This window comes from Carassius carassius, chromosome 7, assembly GCF_963082965.1.
Source record: "Carassius carassius chromosome 7, fCarCar2.1, whole genome shotgun sequence".
NCBI lineage: Eukaryota > Metazoa > Chordata > Actinopteri > Cypriniformes > Cyprinidae > Carassius > Carassius carassius.
In genome coordinates, this window is record NC_081761.1 from 5,859,382 (window position 1) to 5,876,435 (window position 17,054).

At 34.4% G+C, this 17,054-nt stretch overlaps 1 protein-coding gene across 2 annotated transcripts in view; it reads right to left on the reverse strand.

Annotated features, from left to right (window-relative positions):
- si:dkeyp-9d4.3 (caskin-1) overlaps nucleotides 1-17,054 on the reverse strand; it is a 43,294-nt gene that overhangs the window by 18,926 nt on the left and 7,314 nt on the right. For both annotated transcript variants that reach the window (XM_059553595.1, XM_059553594.1), the window contains exons 2-7: nucleotides 6,122-6,173; nucleotides 4,179-4,276; nucleotides 3,917-4,062; nucleotides 3,739-3,834; nucleotides 1,394-1,515; nucleotides 1-22 (exon numbers count right to left, since the gene is read on the reverse strand). The exon at nucleotides 1-22 is cut by the window's left edge and continues 87 nt beyond it. In XM_059553595.1, the coding sequence (XP_059409578.1) occupies nucleotides 1-22; nucleotides 1,394-1,515; nucleotides 3,739-3,834; nucleotides 3,917-4,062; nucleotides 4,179-4,276; nucleotides 6,122-6,173 (536 nt within the window). The remainder of the gene's footprint in view (nucleotides 23-1,393; nucleotides 1,516-3,738; nucleotides 3,835-3,916; nucleotides 4,063-4,178; nucleotides 4,277-6,121; nucleotides 6,174-17,054) is intronic.

Consider the following 17,054-nt stretch of genomic DNA (forward strand, 5'->3'; position numbering starts at 1 on the left):
TATACCAGCCTGGATCAGTAACCTGAACACATACACACAAGAAAACTTCATAAAAACATATTTAAACACACTAAAAGACTTATTCCACAACACTATTCTTAAACAGTACAAAGTTTATTGATCGATACATAAAAAGAATAGTTCTACAGTAATTCTAATACACATTTTTTAATGTTTAAAATAAAAACTTGAAGTAATTATCAATTTGCAGTCTAAAATATGTCCTTCACACCCATCCAACCAAACACACATTCACATTGATCCATAAACAACCTAATATGTGCGTCGAGTGATGAAATCACTAATTAACGTTGTGCGTCACTGGGCAGTGATGGCACTGTCCATCAAAGGGAAAAACGAGGACACGCGCTTTGAATCTGTGTGTGCGGATCTAATGAATGAAGCCTCCGGGGACTGATCAGACAATCCACAGTGCCTTTCATTTCTCTCATCATCCCCGATCCCTTTGCTCCTGACCTGTCTTAGCACATCAGTCATGCAGTTTTGTGTCAGTGAGCTAAATGCTGTGTCAGGATTTTGCAGCATCAATGTCTGTCCCCTTGTAAAGAATTGAAATGAAAGCAATAATAAAACAAGTATAATTCCTCATCAAAAAAAATAAATCATAACATCCTCTGAGTTTTTGATGAGACTTTACCTCCATTATTGTTCCAGTAATAAGTTTTAAGGTTTTTAAAAGCTGTCTTTTAAGCTCACAAACTATATAAAATAATAATGAAATATCATTTATACTGTTTTTGTGGAAATAATTTTGGAGAAAAAATATATTTTCAGAATTCTTTGATGAAGAGAACGTTTAACAGAACAGCTTTTTTGTGACAATGTAAAGGCTTTACTGATCAAATGAATGATTCTTTGTTGAAGTGAATGAGTCCTACTGAATTAAATACTGACCCCAAGTTTTTTTAATTGTAGTGTATATACTACATAAAATTATGTTCAATACAAAAGTCCTTTGGGTCCAAATTGTGAATCATTTCACAAAATCTTTCAAGATTGTAAAAATGATATTTAATCAAATAATTGTAATTAAAATCAATATAAAGGCAATACAACAAATTCTGCTATAATAAATACATGCTAAAATACAATATAAATAATATTTATTTTCACATTAAAAAGACTTTAGGGAGGGAATGTGTTTAATTATCATGACTTGAAGGTAATGCCACAAAACTAAATTATAATTTAACCAGAATTATGAACATATATTTCCTGTTTTTTCTTCTTTGGGTTTTGGGGTGAAATATGAGCCAGACATAGGTTGTATGCACATAACCTTATTTGTAAGATGTAACCTTAATGATGACTTCAGTGCATACAGTATGTGTAGCAATAAAGTGCAAAAGGGCAAAATCCAGTGAGCACCTACTTGATGATCTCGATATGTCCATTCTTTGCCGCCAAATGGAGTGGACTGATGCCATTAGGATCAGAGGGCTTCGGTTCTAACATAGCAGCACACATGTTACTGTTCAGGAGCAGCTGCACCAGCTGTAAAACACACAGAAAAGATACATACATACTGCACAAACACAGCTTACACAGGTGCGTCATTCCTGTTTGATCTGCTATATTTTCATTCTTTCATTCTTTAGATATTTAAAGGGATAGTTCACCCAATCATTTACTCACCCTCATGACGTTTCAAAACTTTTTTTTTCTTCTGCTGAACATAAGATATTTTGGTAGTCAAATAGTTGCTGGTCTCCATTGTCTTCTATATTATGGGGGAAAAATGCTATGGAAGTTCATGGGAACCAGAAAACAATCTGGTAACCAATATTCTTCAAAATATCTTCTTATGTGTTCAGCAGATAAAAAATTCAGACAGGAATGGAACAACTTGAGGATGAATACATTTTGCCAGATTTAATTGGGTGAATTGTGCCTTTGAACAGGAATGATACAGATTAATAATACACACTAGCAATGTAAAATGTGGCATATTTAACCAAGATAGCTCATTTTCATCTATAGTCCCCTGTGTAGGTTGATGTTTAAAGATAAAAACTGTATATAAAGTAAATACACAATTGTCATACCAAAATCCTTATTAATGTCTCAGAACAAAAAGTAGACTGAAGGGATGTATATAAATATTTATATGTCCCAAAAATGTTGTATTTAATAACCACCTAGATAACCACAGTAATTCAGGTGGTTTCCACTTAAATATCTGTGTAGAAAAAAGGGTTTGATTAAACGCTGGCACTGCTGCCCAAAAAATCAATCCATTATGTGCAAAATAATGGATTTGTTCAACAGAATTTTACCTATAAAAGTGCACTATATATTCTACTATATATGAAAGCTTTTTATTTTATGCTGTTCAAAATGTTTTGTCAGTTACTGGTGTTGTAAATATATTTTTATGGAATAGCAGGCAATAAAAGTCCTACTACCTGACAGATATCACCGTGAGAAGTCACACCTGTCTCTCTGACAGCTTTAAGCTCTGTCAACAGCAAAAGGGATTCGATCGCTATTGTTTAGCCAATCAGAAGACTTTGAGTCACTTTTACCTGTCAGTCACTTTGAGTGTTCGGATAAGCTGACATTCAGTTGCTGACATGTTTTTGGAGATATAATTCAATATCTGAGTCTGGCTGGAAGTTATCAAAACAGAACATTATATACGGCAACTTTCACACAAAAAAGATCTGCCTTTTTTAAGTACAAGAAATGATTTAATATGACAAATAAAACAGTGTGTCAATAAAACAAACATGAAAAGTTAAGAATAGTTCCCTCAATGATTCACCCTTCAAACCCAGAAATGTATTTCTTCTAGAACACAAAACAAGGCTTTCAAGCTTCAGATGGATGCAAAAACACCATAAAAGCATCATACACTCATAAATTCATATATAGCGCAATATCCCTAAAGCTGATAGATTTAAGTGAGGAACAGACTGAATTTAAAATCATTTTCGATGGATCCAGACAACTTCCCTAGCTCTCCTTATTGTGTTCACATGAAAAGCAGTGATTCATTTACAAATAGAATCGAATCCCACTCCCAAATGGAAATTCAGTGATTCAGTTACAATGGTTAACTGCTCACTGAGGTGAAGATCATCAGTAAATTACATGAAGTAAAAGTTCCAGAAGGGAGTTTTTGCTGTGATGCCAAAAGCATTTTTCTCAGTGTGAAAAAAATATATTTAATAAAATGAAGAACGTTTTTTGCGGTGGAAGGATTCCATGGATGGAATAAAAAGCTCTTCATGAAACCATAGATGCCAATAAAGAACCCTTATTTAGAGTCAGTTATTAAATCTAGCTCTGTCTTTTCACATAAAGCTATCATATGACTTTAAATGATTTGGTATAGTGCACACATTTTTGGCTCTATTAATATTGTGAAATAGCATCCAGTACCATTTTAAAAATTCCCCTGTCATGTTCCATGGAAGAGAGAAAGATTTGAGGTTGAGCAAATGGTGACAGAATATTAATATTTGGAGGAATCATCCCTTAAAAAAAAAAAAAAAAAAAAAAAAAGTTCTAATAAACTGCTATGACAATCTCTTGTGCTCATATGGAAGCAGTGAAAACCGGGCTGTGAGTGAATAAGGGGTTTCCTGCATTTGGCTGAGAACGTGAGAAGAGGTGTAGTTCCCACAATCCCACAGGGGAGCACCGTTTCTCATCTATCTATCACAAACCCCCACATACATGCAGACAGACCCGCACAAACACAGCGTAACTGACCGTGACTCGTCCAAATTCACAGGCCAAGTCTAGAGGGGTTTTCCCAGCATGGTCTCTGAGGCAGGGGTTCGACTGATGTTGGATCAGCATCTCGCTCTGCAAATACACACAGTACAGTACGGTGAGTATGTGTGTGTGTACAGCATGAGTCTAATTGTGTGTGTGTGTGTGTACTCACTCCTTCATAATGGCCATGCTGTGAAGAGAGATGTAAAGGGATCTGTCCCTCATCTGATTGGCTGTTGACTGATGACCCCGCCTTGAGCAGCATTTTCATGGGCTCACACTTGCCCTGCCAAGCAGCGTAATGTAAGGGCCGCATCCCTTCAAAAAAAGGGTTTTGATAATTGATTAATCTGTGTTTTACATATTCTTACATATGAGACTAACTGGACTCAATAAATACATCTGTATGTGTATTTGGTGCTGTGTGTTTGTACCGTTCTGGTCTTTGATGTCTACGATGGCTTGTGACTCAAGCAACAGTGAAATCACCTCCACGTTTCCATTAAGAGCAGCATGATGCAGGGCAGATAACCTATAAAACAAAAGCACACAAACACATAATGCATTAACCATTTCTACTGACATTTAGAATCTGTATAAGTTTCTGGAGGGAAACCTGTGGAATAGATTTAAATATGAAAAGTCTCATTGTGAAAGTAACTGATTTACTGTCCAGAACATAATGCCACATTTCATTGTGGCAATAGTCAGTGTTATTGGGTGCAATTTTTAGAAATTCAATTAACCCACTGTATGTCAAATATGTATTGAAGCCCATTCCTGCCAATTATAACACGGAATGTCATGAGATAAAAAGTTTATAAAAAGCCTAGTATGATCTATGTCAAAATTATGAAAAGAACTCTTATTTATATTATCTTATAATTCCAAATGCTTAAGTCGTAATTTCAACTAAGATATAATTATGCCAAATTACAACAAAAATTTAAAAAAATCTCTTTAATTGTGTAAATCTTTTAGCCTTTAGAAATACTGAATGTTCAAAACAGAATTAAAAGTGGGACCTACATAATAGGTATCTAAAATAAGTTAAATCCTTTTTTAATAAAATATATTGACTCGCTGTTGCATCAAAGCACACTACAAGCTAGATATTTTGATGAAATATATAATAATCATTGCACATTTTAAAGATTTTTTTTTAAATTCAGTTATACATTTTTATTTCATAATGTAAGCAGAGATACAATTGCTCAAAACCCTAAAGCCATGATAAAATCTGATATGGTAGCTGTCAGCTAGCATCTGTCATTCATGTTAACATCTAACCAACAACCAAGCTATTAGATAGATATAACTATGGATTCAAGACAACAGACATTCAGGCAGCAGAAGACAAAACATTTTTGATTTTGATATCTCAAACGATCATACTAATTTTTTTAGTGCGAGAGAGAGCATTACTGTGCATATTTGGATGAGTGGTGGCCTGAAATTTTGTGCATTGCAACTGCCCTCAGTCATCATATAACATTCTAACATGTAGTTGAACCATAAAGACCAAAAATATTAACATTTTCTGTTGAACAACATGTATTCAACATGTATTTAAAATGCAAATAAATAAGGAAAACAATATGATGTGTAGAACTTGAAAGAAGCAACTGGGACTGAATGGCATGAACTATTATTCTGCAAAACATCTTTAGGTGTATCTGTGCGGGTCTACTAATCACTAGGCCTGTTCTTATCATATGGTTTAAATCTTCTTTAAAACAGCCTATATCTCCTCATAATACCCTAATCCTAATATCTAATTTCCAGCCCAAGTGCTTTCAGCCTCCAGCGTAACTTTTTAGAGAGTCCCTAATCGGACTTCACTGCACTCAACACTTCACTCCGATCCCTCACTGCCTAACTGAGCAGGAGGCTATGACCTACTTCCATGAGTAAGAGATATTTCTCTGCCAGAGCTCCAAGCCACGTGTGTACACACACACACACTCACACTCTCTCTTACTCTAATACACCGTAGCATTCTAGTAACAACACACCTGTATTCTGCACTGTAGGAATCTTTTAAAAATTCATACAGTACAAAAGTTCATTCAACATCATAGCCGACTGTCCAGCAGATAATTTAACCATGAATTGAAAACAGACGGTATGGTACTGACGTCACCAAGCACTCTTAGTTTTCAACTCCTTTCCTCCAACCACCTAACAGTCATTTGGTTAAATACAATTCACAATCCAATTGCTAAATAATATAAAGCCCTGATCTGTGTCACCTGGAAATATGTCACATTAAGTTGCAAATGCAGTTTCCTGTTGACCTTAATACAGGCAATGGCCACGGAATAGTCCACATCAGCTGATCACTAATTGAAAGTGCATGAGTACAAATGAACCTCACCCGTCTGTGTCCTGGAAATTCACATTCACTTTCTTAGCAGCACCCAGGAGCTCTGAAAGGGAAAACAGAAAACAGTTTTGATTAGTTTTAATCATTATAATTGTAAGGAAAAATGTTGAATTAATTTGGCCAAACTGAGACATTTGTGTGTGTGTATATATATATATATATATATATATATATATATATATAAAGTAAAACATTGAAAATTAATATAATTTAGTATTTCTAAAAATGCACCAAATGTCAGAAATACTGGAAATTCTGAAAATATACTAAATGTTGATAAGTATTTAATGCTGAAAATGTAAATGTAAAGTTGACTATTCCAATGTAAAATGCATTCTTAATTCCATTTTAAGTGATTTCTTGCTTTGAAGCAGAACCCTAATTAGCAGGTATAAAATATTTTCCCACCATGTTCACAATGAGGTCTAAGGTCAAAGCGAGATGTGGATCAGTCACAGAGGGGATTTCTCTCAGTTGAAGCCAGCAGGTAGCATTTCCATTCATTAAACTCAAGCAAAACTGTTTTATCACAGCTAGTTATAAGCCACACATCCACACAAACACAAATTACAAACACACTGACAATCCTAATGAAAATCAAAGCTACACTATGCATTACATTCTGGGTGATATTTCTATCAAATGTCTATGGCTTGATATATTAATCTCCACATGTGTGTGTGTGTGTGTGTGTGTGTGTGTGTGTGTGTGTGTGTGTGTGTGTGTGTGTGTGTGTGTGTGTGTGTGTGTGTGTGTGTGTGTGTGTGTGCGTGTGTGTGTTAAATGAAAGCAGTCCAGATGGCAGCCTTCTCAGAGTGTGAGACAAGCGATGGGGGAGTAGAGACAGACAGAAAGTGAGAGAAATTTACAATGCAGGAAAATATCACTAAACAGTGAAATAAACAACATGTATGTGTGTGTGTGCTGCTTATTTGACCTTAAAAACAGTCTTATTCTACTAAACATGCTTATGAAGCTATTCATTACACATAAATGCTATTATTATTCATACTTGCTGATCACAGCCTAATCAATTATGCTTATGACTTGGTGAGGATGATGAATTAGTTAATTAATTTCCCTATTCAACATTATCTCTTGAAAACAGTAAATTAATAGATATGTAATTAGAGCACATTTAATATACAATGACTAATTAAGCATCTCATTTTGTACAAACACACTCCCAGACATTCTATCTAAGTCACCTTCAGAAACACTATGGAATGAAATGATAAAAATGCAAATGAGCATTTCCATGACAACTCAATGTCACTATGATGTTAATTAGAAAATGTGACAGAAATAAGGGGAAGTCGTGGCCTAATGGTTAGAGAGTCAGACTCCCAATCGAAAGGTTGTGGGTTCGAGTCCCGGGCCGGCAGGAATTGTGGGTGGGGGGAGTGCATGTACAGTGCTCTCTCCCTCAATACCACGACTTAGGTGCCCTTGAGCAAGGCATCGAACCCCCAACTGCTCCCCGGGCACCGCAGCATAAATGGCTGCCCACTGCTCCGGGTGTATGTTCACAGTGTGTGTGTGTGTTCACTGCTCTGTGTGTGTGCACTTCGGATGGGTTAAATGCAGAGCACAAATTCCGAGTATGGGTCACCATACTTGGCTGAATGTCACTTCACTTCACTTCACTTCAAATGGCAACGCCTCACCTGGAGTTGCTATGCAAATTCTCTCTAGGATCATGATAAATGATGAAGTTATGGGTAGAAACATACATTTTGTATACATTCACAAACTGACACCCATACAGTCGCACACCATGAGGTGTTTTGGAACTCGTTCATAATCCTTCCATGTGATGAATTATTCATACCATTATCACTGCAACCTCATTGGTCCCTGTTGCTATGGAAACCCTGACCTTAACCACGAGGCATGACAATAACCATCGGTGTTGCCCAGTCCCTGCTCATGAGCACACAACATCGCCTGTGTTTCAAACATTCTTTAATACTCATCTTCCCCTTGGATCCTCTTTCAATCTTGCATTCGGTTAATTCACAGCTTTATGCATCAAAAGACCCAGCTGGGGTGTCCCAGAGTGTCTAAGACTTGGAATTCTTCAAGAGGTTAAAGGTTAAGATTATCTAATCCATCATCTGCCATGACAAAATTCAGAAATCCAGTTTTTTGATCATAAACATAACAAGACTTCTCCCTAAGCAATGCTCAAAATGTACAGAAATCCCAGGCAAATGAGCAAATCCCTCGCTGAGACGACTCCATGTTCCCTAAGTCATTTTGAAGATTAGTTCAAATTGAATGAATCATTCATGAATGACACATCACTACTCCCTGTCCCCTTTTCCAGAATAGGACTTCGCCCATACAGCTTGTTCCTCAGATAATCTGCTAAAAAAACACCTGTTTGATTTTGATTATTATGTCTATTACGCTGAAATCATGAATTTTAAAGCCATATTAGTTTAAACTTCTGATATATAGTTTTCTGACCACACACATCCAAAGCATGTGCACAGAAAGTAGCTGGCATATGGCATGTGAGTACTAATAAGTATCTTTCATGTCTTACAGCACTTAAATTCTCAAACACACATACATTTATGTTAAAAACACACACAAGTTACAAAAGCACAGTCTGTTATGTCTGTGAAGGTAAAAGAATTTGGGAAGAAGAAGCTGGGAAAGAATTTTCATGTTTATATTAGATATGCGTATTAAGTAACAGTATAATACCTTCTGTCTATGCTGATAATATAACCCTAAACAAAATGAAAACTTTTCTTACTTGTTCTGAGACAAAGCTTATGATTTATGGGGATTAACAAAGGAGCGGTGGATTTTTATCATTATAGGGTGGTTGTGTACACACTGCCAACACACATATATGTTCAAACAACATGTAAAAGGAAATGTGCCCTTTAAAATCATTTACTTGCCCATGTTGTTCCAAAATGAGAGGAACACGAAATAGGAAGTTTAGCAGAATGTCTGAGCTGCTCTCTTCATTAAAATGAAAGCGGATGAGGAACAGATAGATGTTGTCAAGCGCCATAAAATTAGTTTGTATGACTAAGTATATTCTTAGTATAATGGTATGTGTGTGAAACAGAATGAAATTTCACAAGTTATTTCACTAAAATCCTGCCTTGAAATCTTGCTCGACATTCATGGTCACCATTCACTTCCAGTGTATAAAAAAAAGTGGCCTGGATATACTGGTACACTTTTGTGTTCTACAGAAGAAAGAAAGTCATAAGAGATTAGAAAGGCATGAGGGTAGGTAAATGTCAATTTATACGGCCTTGCATGATTCCCATCCCTGGATGTGTTGCTTCTGGGCACATGCCCAAATGCCCATATGCTTAATCCAGTTAGGATTGCACAGAAGTAAGATACCAACTTTCCCATACAGAAATTAAGAGTTCAAGTTTTAAGTTAAGTTCATTAGCTATGTAGTGCACTGATAAATCAGAAAGTCACAGATGGGAAATATTAAAAAAGTGCTCCAACAATTCCTTATATTCGTACAGTCTCTCCAGCAACACTAAGACCCTTGAAGCTGCTTACAGCTGAAATGAACTTGTTTCATAATTGATAACAGAGTAATTGAACTGAACTGAACTGAACCATCACTGAACTGACTGGATCTGAATAATGACACTATTGAAGAACTGCTTTATAACTGTGACGTGGATATATGATGTGGATTCACCCTTAAAAACCGAACAGCACTCTCATTCTCTATTTTTTATTTATGTAATTTTTTATGATTAAATAATTAAATTAAACAGTAATGAGAATCTAATGCAAAAATGGTCTTACAAATGTTTCCTCATGCAAAATATATATTTTAAGTTCTTTACCCCTTCCCATTTTACCAGCTCCTCTTTCTTTGACAAAAATCACCTGTAGGATGGAGATTTCATCATTTCATCCAACAAAATAGTGGACAAAATTTTGATGCCCTCATTGCCCTCTATTAAAGGTGAAGAAGCAGTATTTTTCTTTTTTTTTTTTAAAAAAAAAAGGATTAACCATATGGCTAATTGGGCACATGCCCAAAAGACACCATGCATGGTCACACAACTTCCACAAGACAGTCATTATTTTTGCATTTACAACTGCTGCTGCTAGTTTCGTAAAAAAATGTTTTGTGTTGCGTATTCTTGACTTTCTAGACAAACTCTTGCACTGCATGACAGCACTGAAGTTAATTGCCAAGGGTCTAGCTTCTTGTTAACATTCAGGGACTATTGTGCTTTAATGTATTCTACTGGTCTCTAGGACTTAAGAAAAGAGGATAATCTGTGAACTGAAGCAGTTTTAAAGTCCCTACATTGTCCTTCATTCTGTTAGTAATTAAGTAATCAATTCATTGACAGCCCATGACACAGATGCCTAGACAAAAAATGACTGACATCAGCTCCACAATCGCAGATAGATTCTAAATCAGATACACAGCCCTACAGGCACTAACTACTGGAGATCCAAATGACAGTAACGTATCAGTATATTGATACTCCACTGTTATTCATCTGGTGTGGCTTACAATAGGAACATTATGGATAACTGCTCATCAGGCAGGATTTACTTAGGACAGAGCTCAGAGAGCATAATTCTTTGGAAATCCCCAATCCTGCCATAAAAAAAGGGAATTCCGACTTTCTTGCAATATAGAGTAAAAAACTCTATTTGGTTTTCTTTTCTCGCAAATCTGAATATAGAACATTGTTTGTTTGTTTATTTGTTTCCCACAGGGAATTAAAAAGGTAATTTCAACTTTTTATCTCACAATTCCTACCTTTTTTCTTGCAATTGTATTTATACAGTATGTCACAATTTTGACTTTTCTTTTCATATTTGCAAGAAAAAAAGTCAAAATTTTGAAATATATACTCAGAATTGCAAGAAAAATCTGGATTGTGAGATATAAACTCAAAATGGCAAAAAAAAGTTAAAATAAAACAGAATTGTCAGATATAAGATGACATAATTTTCATATTTAGGTGGGCTATTCCTTTACATTGGAAAAAGATAAACATTTAATACTAATGTACATAATTCCTAATGTGACAGATACCAGTGTGTTTTTACAGGATTCAACTAATATAACTGGTTTCTTTAAAAAGTGATATAATGCTTGTTGGGGGTATAATTGTCTATTTATACAGAAAACATACTTATTCTAAATTTTTCCACTCAGAATAAAAAAAAACATAAATATGATAATATATATATATATGATAATATATATATATATATATATATATATATATATATATATATATATATATATATATATATATATATATATATATATATATCCTTTTGTCATGTTTGAAAACCTAAGAATGGAGAAAAGCTCCACTGAATACTCAAGGACCTCAGAATGTTCAACATTCCGGTCAGATGCAACATTAATCTGTCAGCTCTATGATATAGATGCTGGACCTCGGGATGGGGTGAACACAGAACATGACTTACTGAGCTTCAAATCCCCCACGGGGACGGGCTGAGACTTATCCAGCCTCATCACTGGTTATGAAGATACTGAAGGATACAACACTAGAGATACAAAAGAGATGAGAGCTGCAAACCTTTAATGCAACTGACACTGAGGTTAATATTCCCAAATCAGGAATTAGATTAATGCTTCTCAATGTACTCCCCCAAGAGGAAACAGAAAAGGAGTATCATTTATAGCAGTGGATAAGGTTCACTCTGGAGACGTGATATGTTACACAGGTGCACACCTGCACATTTCATAACAAAATCAAAAGAAAGGGAGGGGAAATGATATTTTGAAATAAACAAACAATTGTTTCATTGTTTCAGTTGTATTTATACACAAATATACCAATTTCATTTCATTTTTATGAAAAATAAAATGCCATTTTTCCCCATTTTAGACTGAAATGTGATGTGAGTAAACAAAGCATGACACTAATGTAATGCTAAAAAAATATATGTAATTTCAGTTGTATTCAAATTAAATTAAGTTAAATGAGAAATGGTTTACAAATACTTTCCTAATACAAAGTATAGTGTTATGTGTCAATTGAGATTTATACATTATCTGAAAGCTGAATAAATAAGCATTCCATTAATGTATGGTTTAATAGGATCGGACAATATTAGAAAATCTGGAGGGTGGAAAGAAAATCTAAATAGGAAATTTACATGGAACATTAATTTAATTTAATTTAATTTAATTTAATTTAATTTAATTTAATTTAATTTAATTTAATTTAATTTAATTTAATTTAATTTAATTTAATTTAATTTAATTTAGTCTTACAAATGTTTACTTTATGTAAAATAGAATGTATTTTCTTCCTCATTTTAGACTGAAATTTTGGAGTAAATTATTTGAGGAACCAAATATTTAATTCAGAAAGCACACACATAATAATGGAATTCCACCATGCCTGCTTTTTTTTAAGGAAGTCATTTAATCTTTCAGCACTGAAACATAATCTGGGACAAGCACAGTAATCTGAATAACACACACATGCACGTGCACACACATCATCTCCCTCCCCCTATTCTCATGCTTCAACCCGCAGCTATAATTATAGATATTTAATGATTATCATTTTAAAATGACCTGAAAGCATGAGTGCTATAAGTGGACAGAACTGCGAAAACCGTGCTGAACATATACTGCCACACTTAACACTACACTCCTTTTGAATTCTGTGAGTTATATTTGGTTCTTTGTGTCACAGCAAATGTACCATGGTCTTTTCAATACCAACAAAAAGGACTAGTGTGCACTGCATATTTACACACACTTTCACAATACACACTTACAAACCCTCAGCATCCCTCAGCATCATCTTACTGTGTGCAGTTTAAAACAGCCATGGCCTGAAGCTTGAGCAAGCTGACTGTGAAAAGAAAATGAGAGAGAGAGAGAGAGAGAGAGAGAGAGAGAGAGAGAGAGAGAGAGAGAAACATGGAGAGAACAACAATTTTCTTCCACTAGTTTGGCCTCACATGCCATACATGTGACTGTCAGTTTCACACTAGACTAAAAATATATATGAGGGAATCCATAGAAAAGAAAAATCACAAAGGAGTTTTTTTTATATTTCCAATGTTTCTCCTAGACAGCAATGAGACTAAAATGGAGACTTGTGTGAAAACATTTCTTCTGAAAATCTACAAGCCTTATACTATATGTCTCATCATAAAAGCCAAAAAGTTGTAAAAAAGCTCATATACTATGAAAATGAATTTTCTTTTAAGTGCTCAAGCTGAGTTCAGACTGCACGATTTTAGCCCAGTTTTTGGCTCGCCAACAGGTTTTGAGAAATCGCCGACAAATGCCCGAAATCACAGGAAAATCGGTGCTTGTTCTCGCAAGTGACAATCACGCAGTGTGAATAAGCAAAGACGCGATCTGAGAGAATCGCCGATGAGTCGCCGACGCCCGTGAGATATTTGGCATGAATATCTGGAGCTGTCGGCGATTCAAAATCATGCTGTGTGAAAAGTGTTCTGACTGAAAACTACATAGGCAATGACCGACAGCCAATCAGAGAGCAAGATACAGAGCAACGGGGAGTTCAGGGAGGAGTTATAAAGCACAATATCCTCGTGTCTCCCCAACCATTTCCTCCTCCATATTCTTCTTTTTCTTTATAGGGGAACATTATTTTAATTTATTTTTTTTTAAATATTGTGTTTAACAGTGGAATTCTTTGTGGAAAAACGACATTACCCATGATCCTGCAAAGAACTGTGGTGAACAAATGGCGGCAAAATTAAGCTTTGTGAATCCCTATGCTCTCAAACTAATTCTACATTTGTGTATATGTAATGAACATAAAATATATGGTTTCTATACATATAATCAACATCTCTAAATCAGCAGTTTTATATTTTTCCACAGTTTTTTTAAATATCATTCACAATACTTCATACTGTATCTCTTTCCATCATAAAAGACATTAAGTAATCTTGACATTTTGTATGATTTTCAAATACTTTTTTGGTTCAAATTAATAATTGTAATGTTGTGAGTCACCTCATTGGGGTTTGGTTTGTTTCATGGCTTATAACTCTTTAACAAAGACTTTTAAAATATCTCTTTGGGAAAAATTAACTGGAAACATACTTCCAGAAACATGCTGATGGTAAAGAGAGCTGGACAATGTTGCACTCTTTTAAACATTAAATATATGCTGATTGGCTGTGATTGTCACATATTACTTGATGTTGTATGTGTATGTTGTATGTGTACCGCAATAAAGGCACAAGTCATTTAATATAACTAACATTCAGTTTAACAACAAGAAAAGGCATGCAGCGTCAGATCTCGAGTTTTAGCAGGAACAGTGCTGTCGTGTTCTTCTGGTCATTTCTCGTCACCTCACGGATTAATTTTGTCCCTCCATCAAATGCACACACCGACACAAAGCCTTAAGAGGATAAAAAAAAAGGATGTGCAATATGTCAATGCCCAGACACATGACTCCAGTTGTTCATCTCAGCTGTGAGAACAACATGAAACATGGAAGCAAAAACAATCAGAAAATTATTTCCTCAAGCCTTAGACCTTAGATATTGACAAGCAATATCACAATATTTTCAATATAAAAATATTTTGAAATATGAAATGAAATACACTACAGGTCAAAAACTTGGAATAATTATAATTATGTTTTATGTCTTATGCACATCAAAGTTGTATTTATTTGATCAAAACTATAATATTGTGAAATATTATCACAATTTTATTTTTGGGGTGAACTATTACTTTAAATGTGTACTTAAATACACGTTTGGAACAACATGAGGATGAGTAAATGATTATTTTGTGTCAACTGTTCCTTTAAGAAAATAAAAGAAGCATATTTTCAGATATTGTTCTTTTCCCAAGCCCAGAATAAACCCACAACAGCTTTGTAAAACGACACAAGCGGAACCAGCACAAGTCAACTCGCTGAAGGCCTGCCTTCTTCTGTTTTCATCTCCGAGACAAGACCTGTCAAGCTCAGCTCAATGCAGCAAAAACCTGTGATGTCCAGACTTCAGATGACCTACCACGACCCCTGGAATATCTTACTAAACATTAACATCAACAGCTACAGGTGCTAGACTATACACATACTAGTCAGACACTGTTTCTGCTGCCAGCTGTGCAAAGAAATGCATGCGTTGTTTTCCTGTACTTCTATTTCTCCCAACATGCGGAAGGAAAAAGTTTTTATTTGCATCTGTTAGTAAATAAACAAAATATATATTTTAAAAGGGGTGGGGATTAGATCAATATTATGGCCTAATTTAATAAGTGTCAACATGTCATCCAGTTGCATAAAACACACAGGCTTTTATCAAAAGTTACCATTTTTATATACCAAGTAGTAACTTTGATATTTAACATACTGAATGAATGAATTAATTAATTAATACCTACAGTTACCATTTTTGTATAACCAGTAATATTTGAAATAACTTTGAGATATAACAGATTTAATATATAAATTAATATTTAATTAATACAGCTACCATTATGTAGTCTTTGGAATTAATTTATATATATATTAAATGTAATAAGTATATTAATTAATTAATAAAGGTAGCATTTTTGTATACCATTTTTGTATACCCAGTAGTATTTAAAATAACTGTGAGATGTACCCAGTACTATATGAAGTAAGTTGGTATTTACCAGAATAAATCAATCAATCCATCATGATTGTGTCCAACCAATCAATTATATAATTTATTTTGCAAATAATGTCTACTACATATCAGCAGTGTCACTAGAATGTCACAGTGAAATTAAGGAGTCAAGTCAATAGAATACATATATATATATATAATATATAAGCAAAAATATAATAAATTATATATATATATATATATATATATATATATATATATATATACAGTATATATTAGATGTTTTAGAACAAAAATACTGATACACAGAACAATGACAAAGCACAAGGACTCACAAAGGTTAAGCACCCTTCTCAAGGACACAAGGGCTCTGGTCAAAGGAAATGGCCTGTGCAGGAATCTGTGTCACCCTGTTAAGAGCGCAGGTTCATCCTGCAGCACCGCACACACTTGGCCTTGTACATACAGATGAATCTTCAGCGTTCACATTTTCAGCTCCACATTTGGCCTCAAGTCCAATGAAACCTCCTTGTCTGGGAAAATTACGGCCCAACCAATCAGTGTCAGCTGTAACTGGGAACGGATCAGCTCGAGTTTACAATGCGAAGATCTGACAATGACAACGACAAAACCACAGCTTTTTGGGTTTCAGTGGGTTTTACAGATCTGACAGTTATGAATGCATGTAATGAGCGGGATTAAAACATTAATAATAACTCAACTGCAATTCAACTGCTGCAAAACAATCTTGATTTCTTGAAATCTTGAAACAATCTGATTTTAACTACTTTCCAAGGTCAGACAGCATTCAAGGGACCAAGAAAATGTTCTCAGGAAATGTTTGAATAGACAAGGTTAACTCATAACCTGTGGCCTTACAACTATTTCCACTTAATAACCACACCAATAAAAAACACATGCCAATAGATAATATCAGTGCAATTTTTTTTTTAAATGTTAACTAGTAAATAAAAAAATAAACAAAAATTGCTAGTAAATTTAAATTTGAAAAATATTTTTCCATTTTACAATTTCAGTATTTTATTAATATTTTTAATTAGCTTATATTTCTATAAAACATGTACATTTTATTTTTAGCTTAAGTTTCATTCATTTTTATGAGCTTTTTTTATATGTCTAATTATTTTTATAATAATGATTATTATTTATGTTTTAGCACTTAATTTCTGTTCATTGCCAAGGTAACATTTTAATTTGTCATGTAATATTTATTTAACCTTTATGTCAGTTAACAAAAGCATTTTTAATAGTTTTAGCTTTAGTTTTAGTTAGCAGTTTTAGTTTTAGT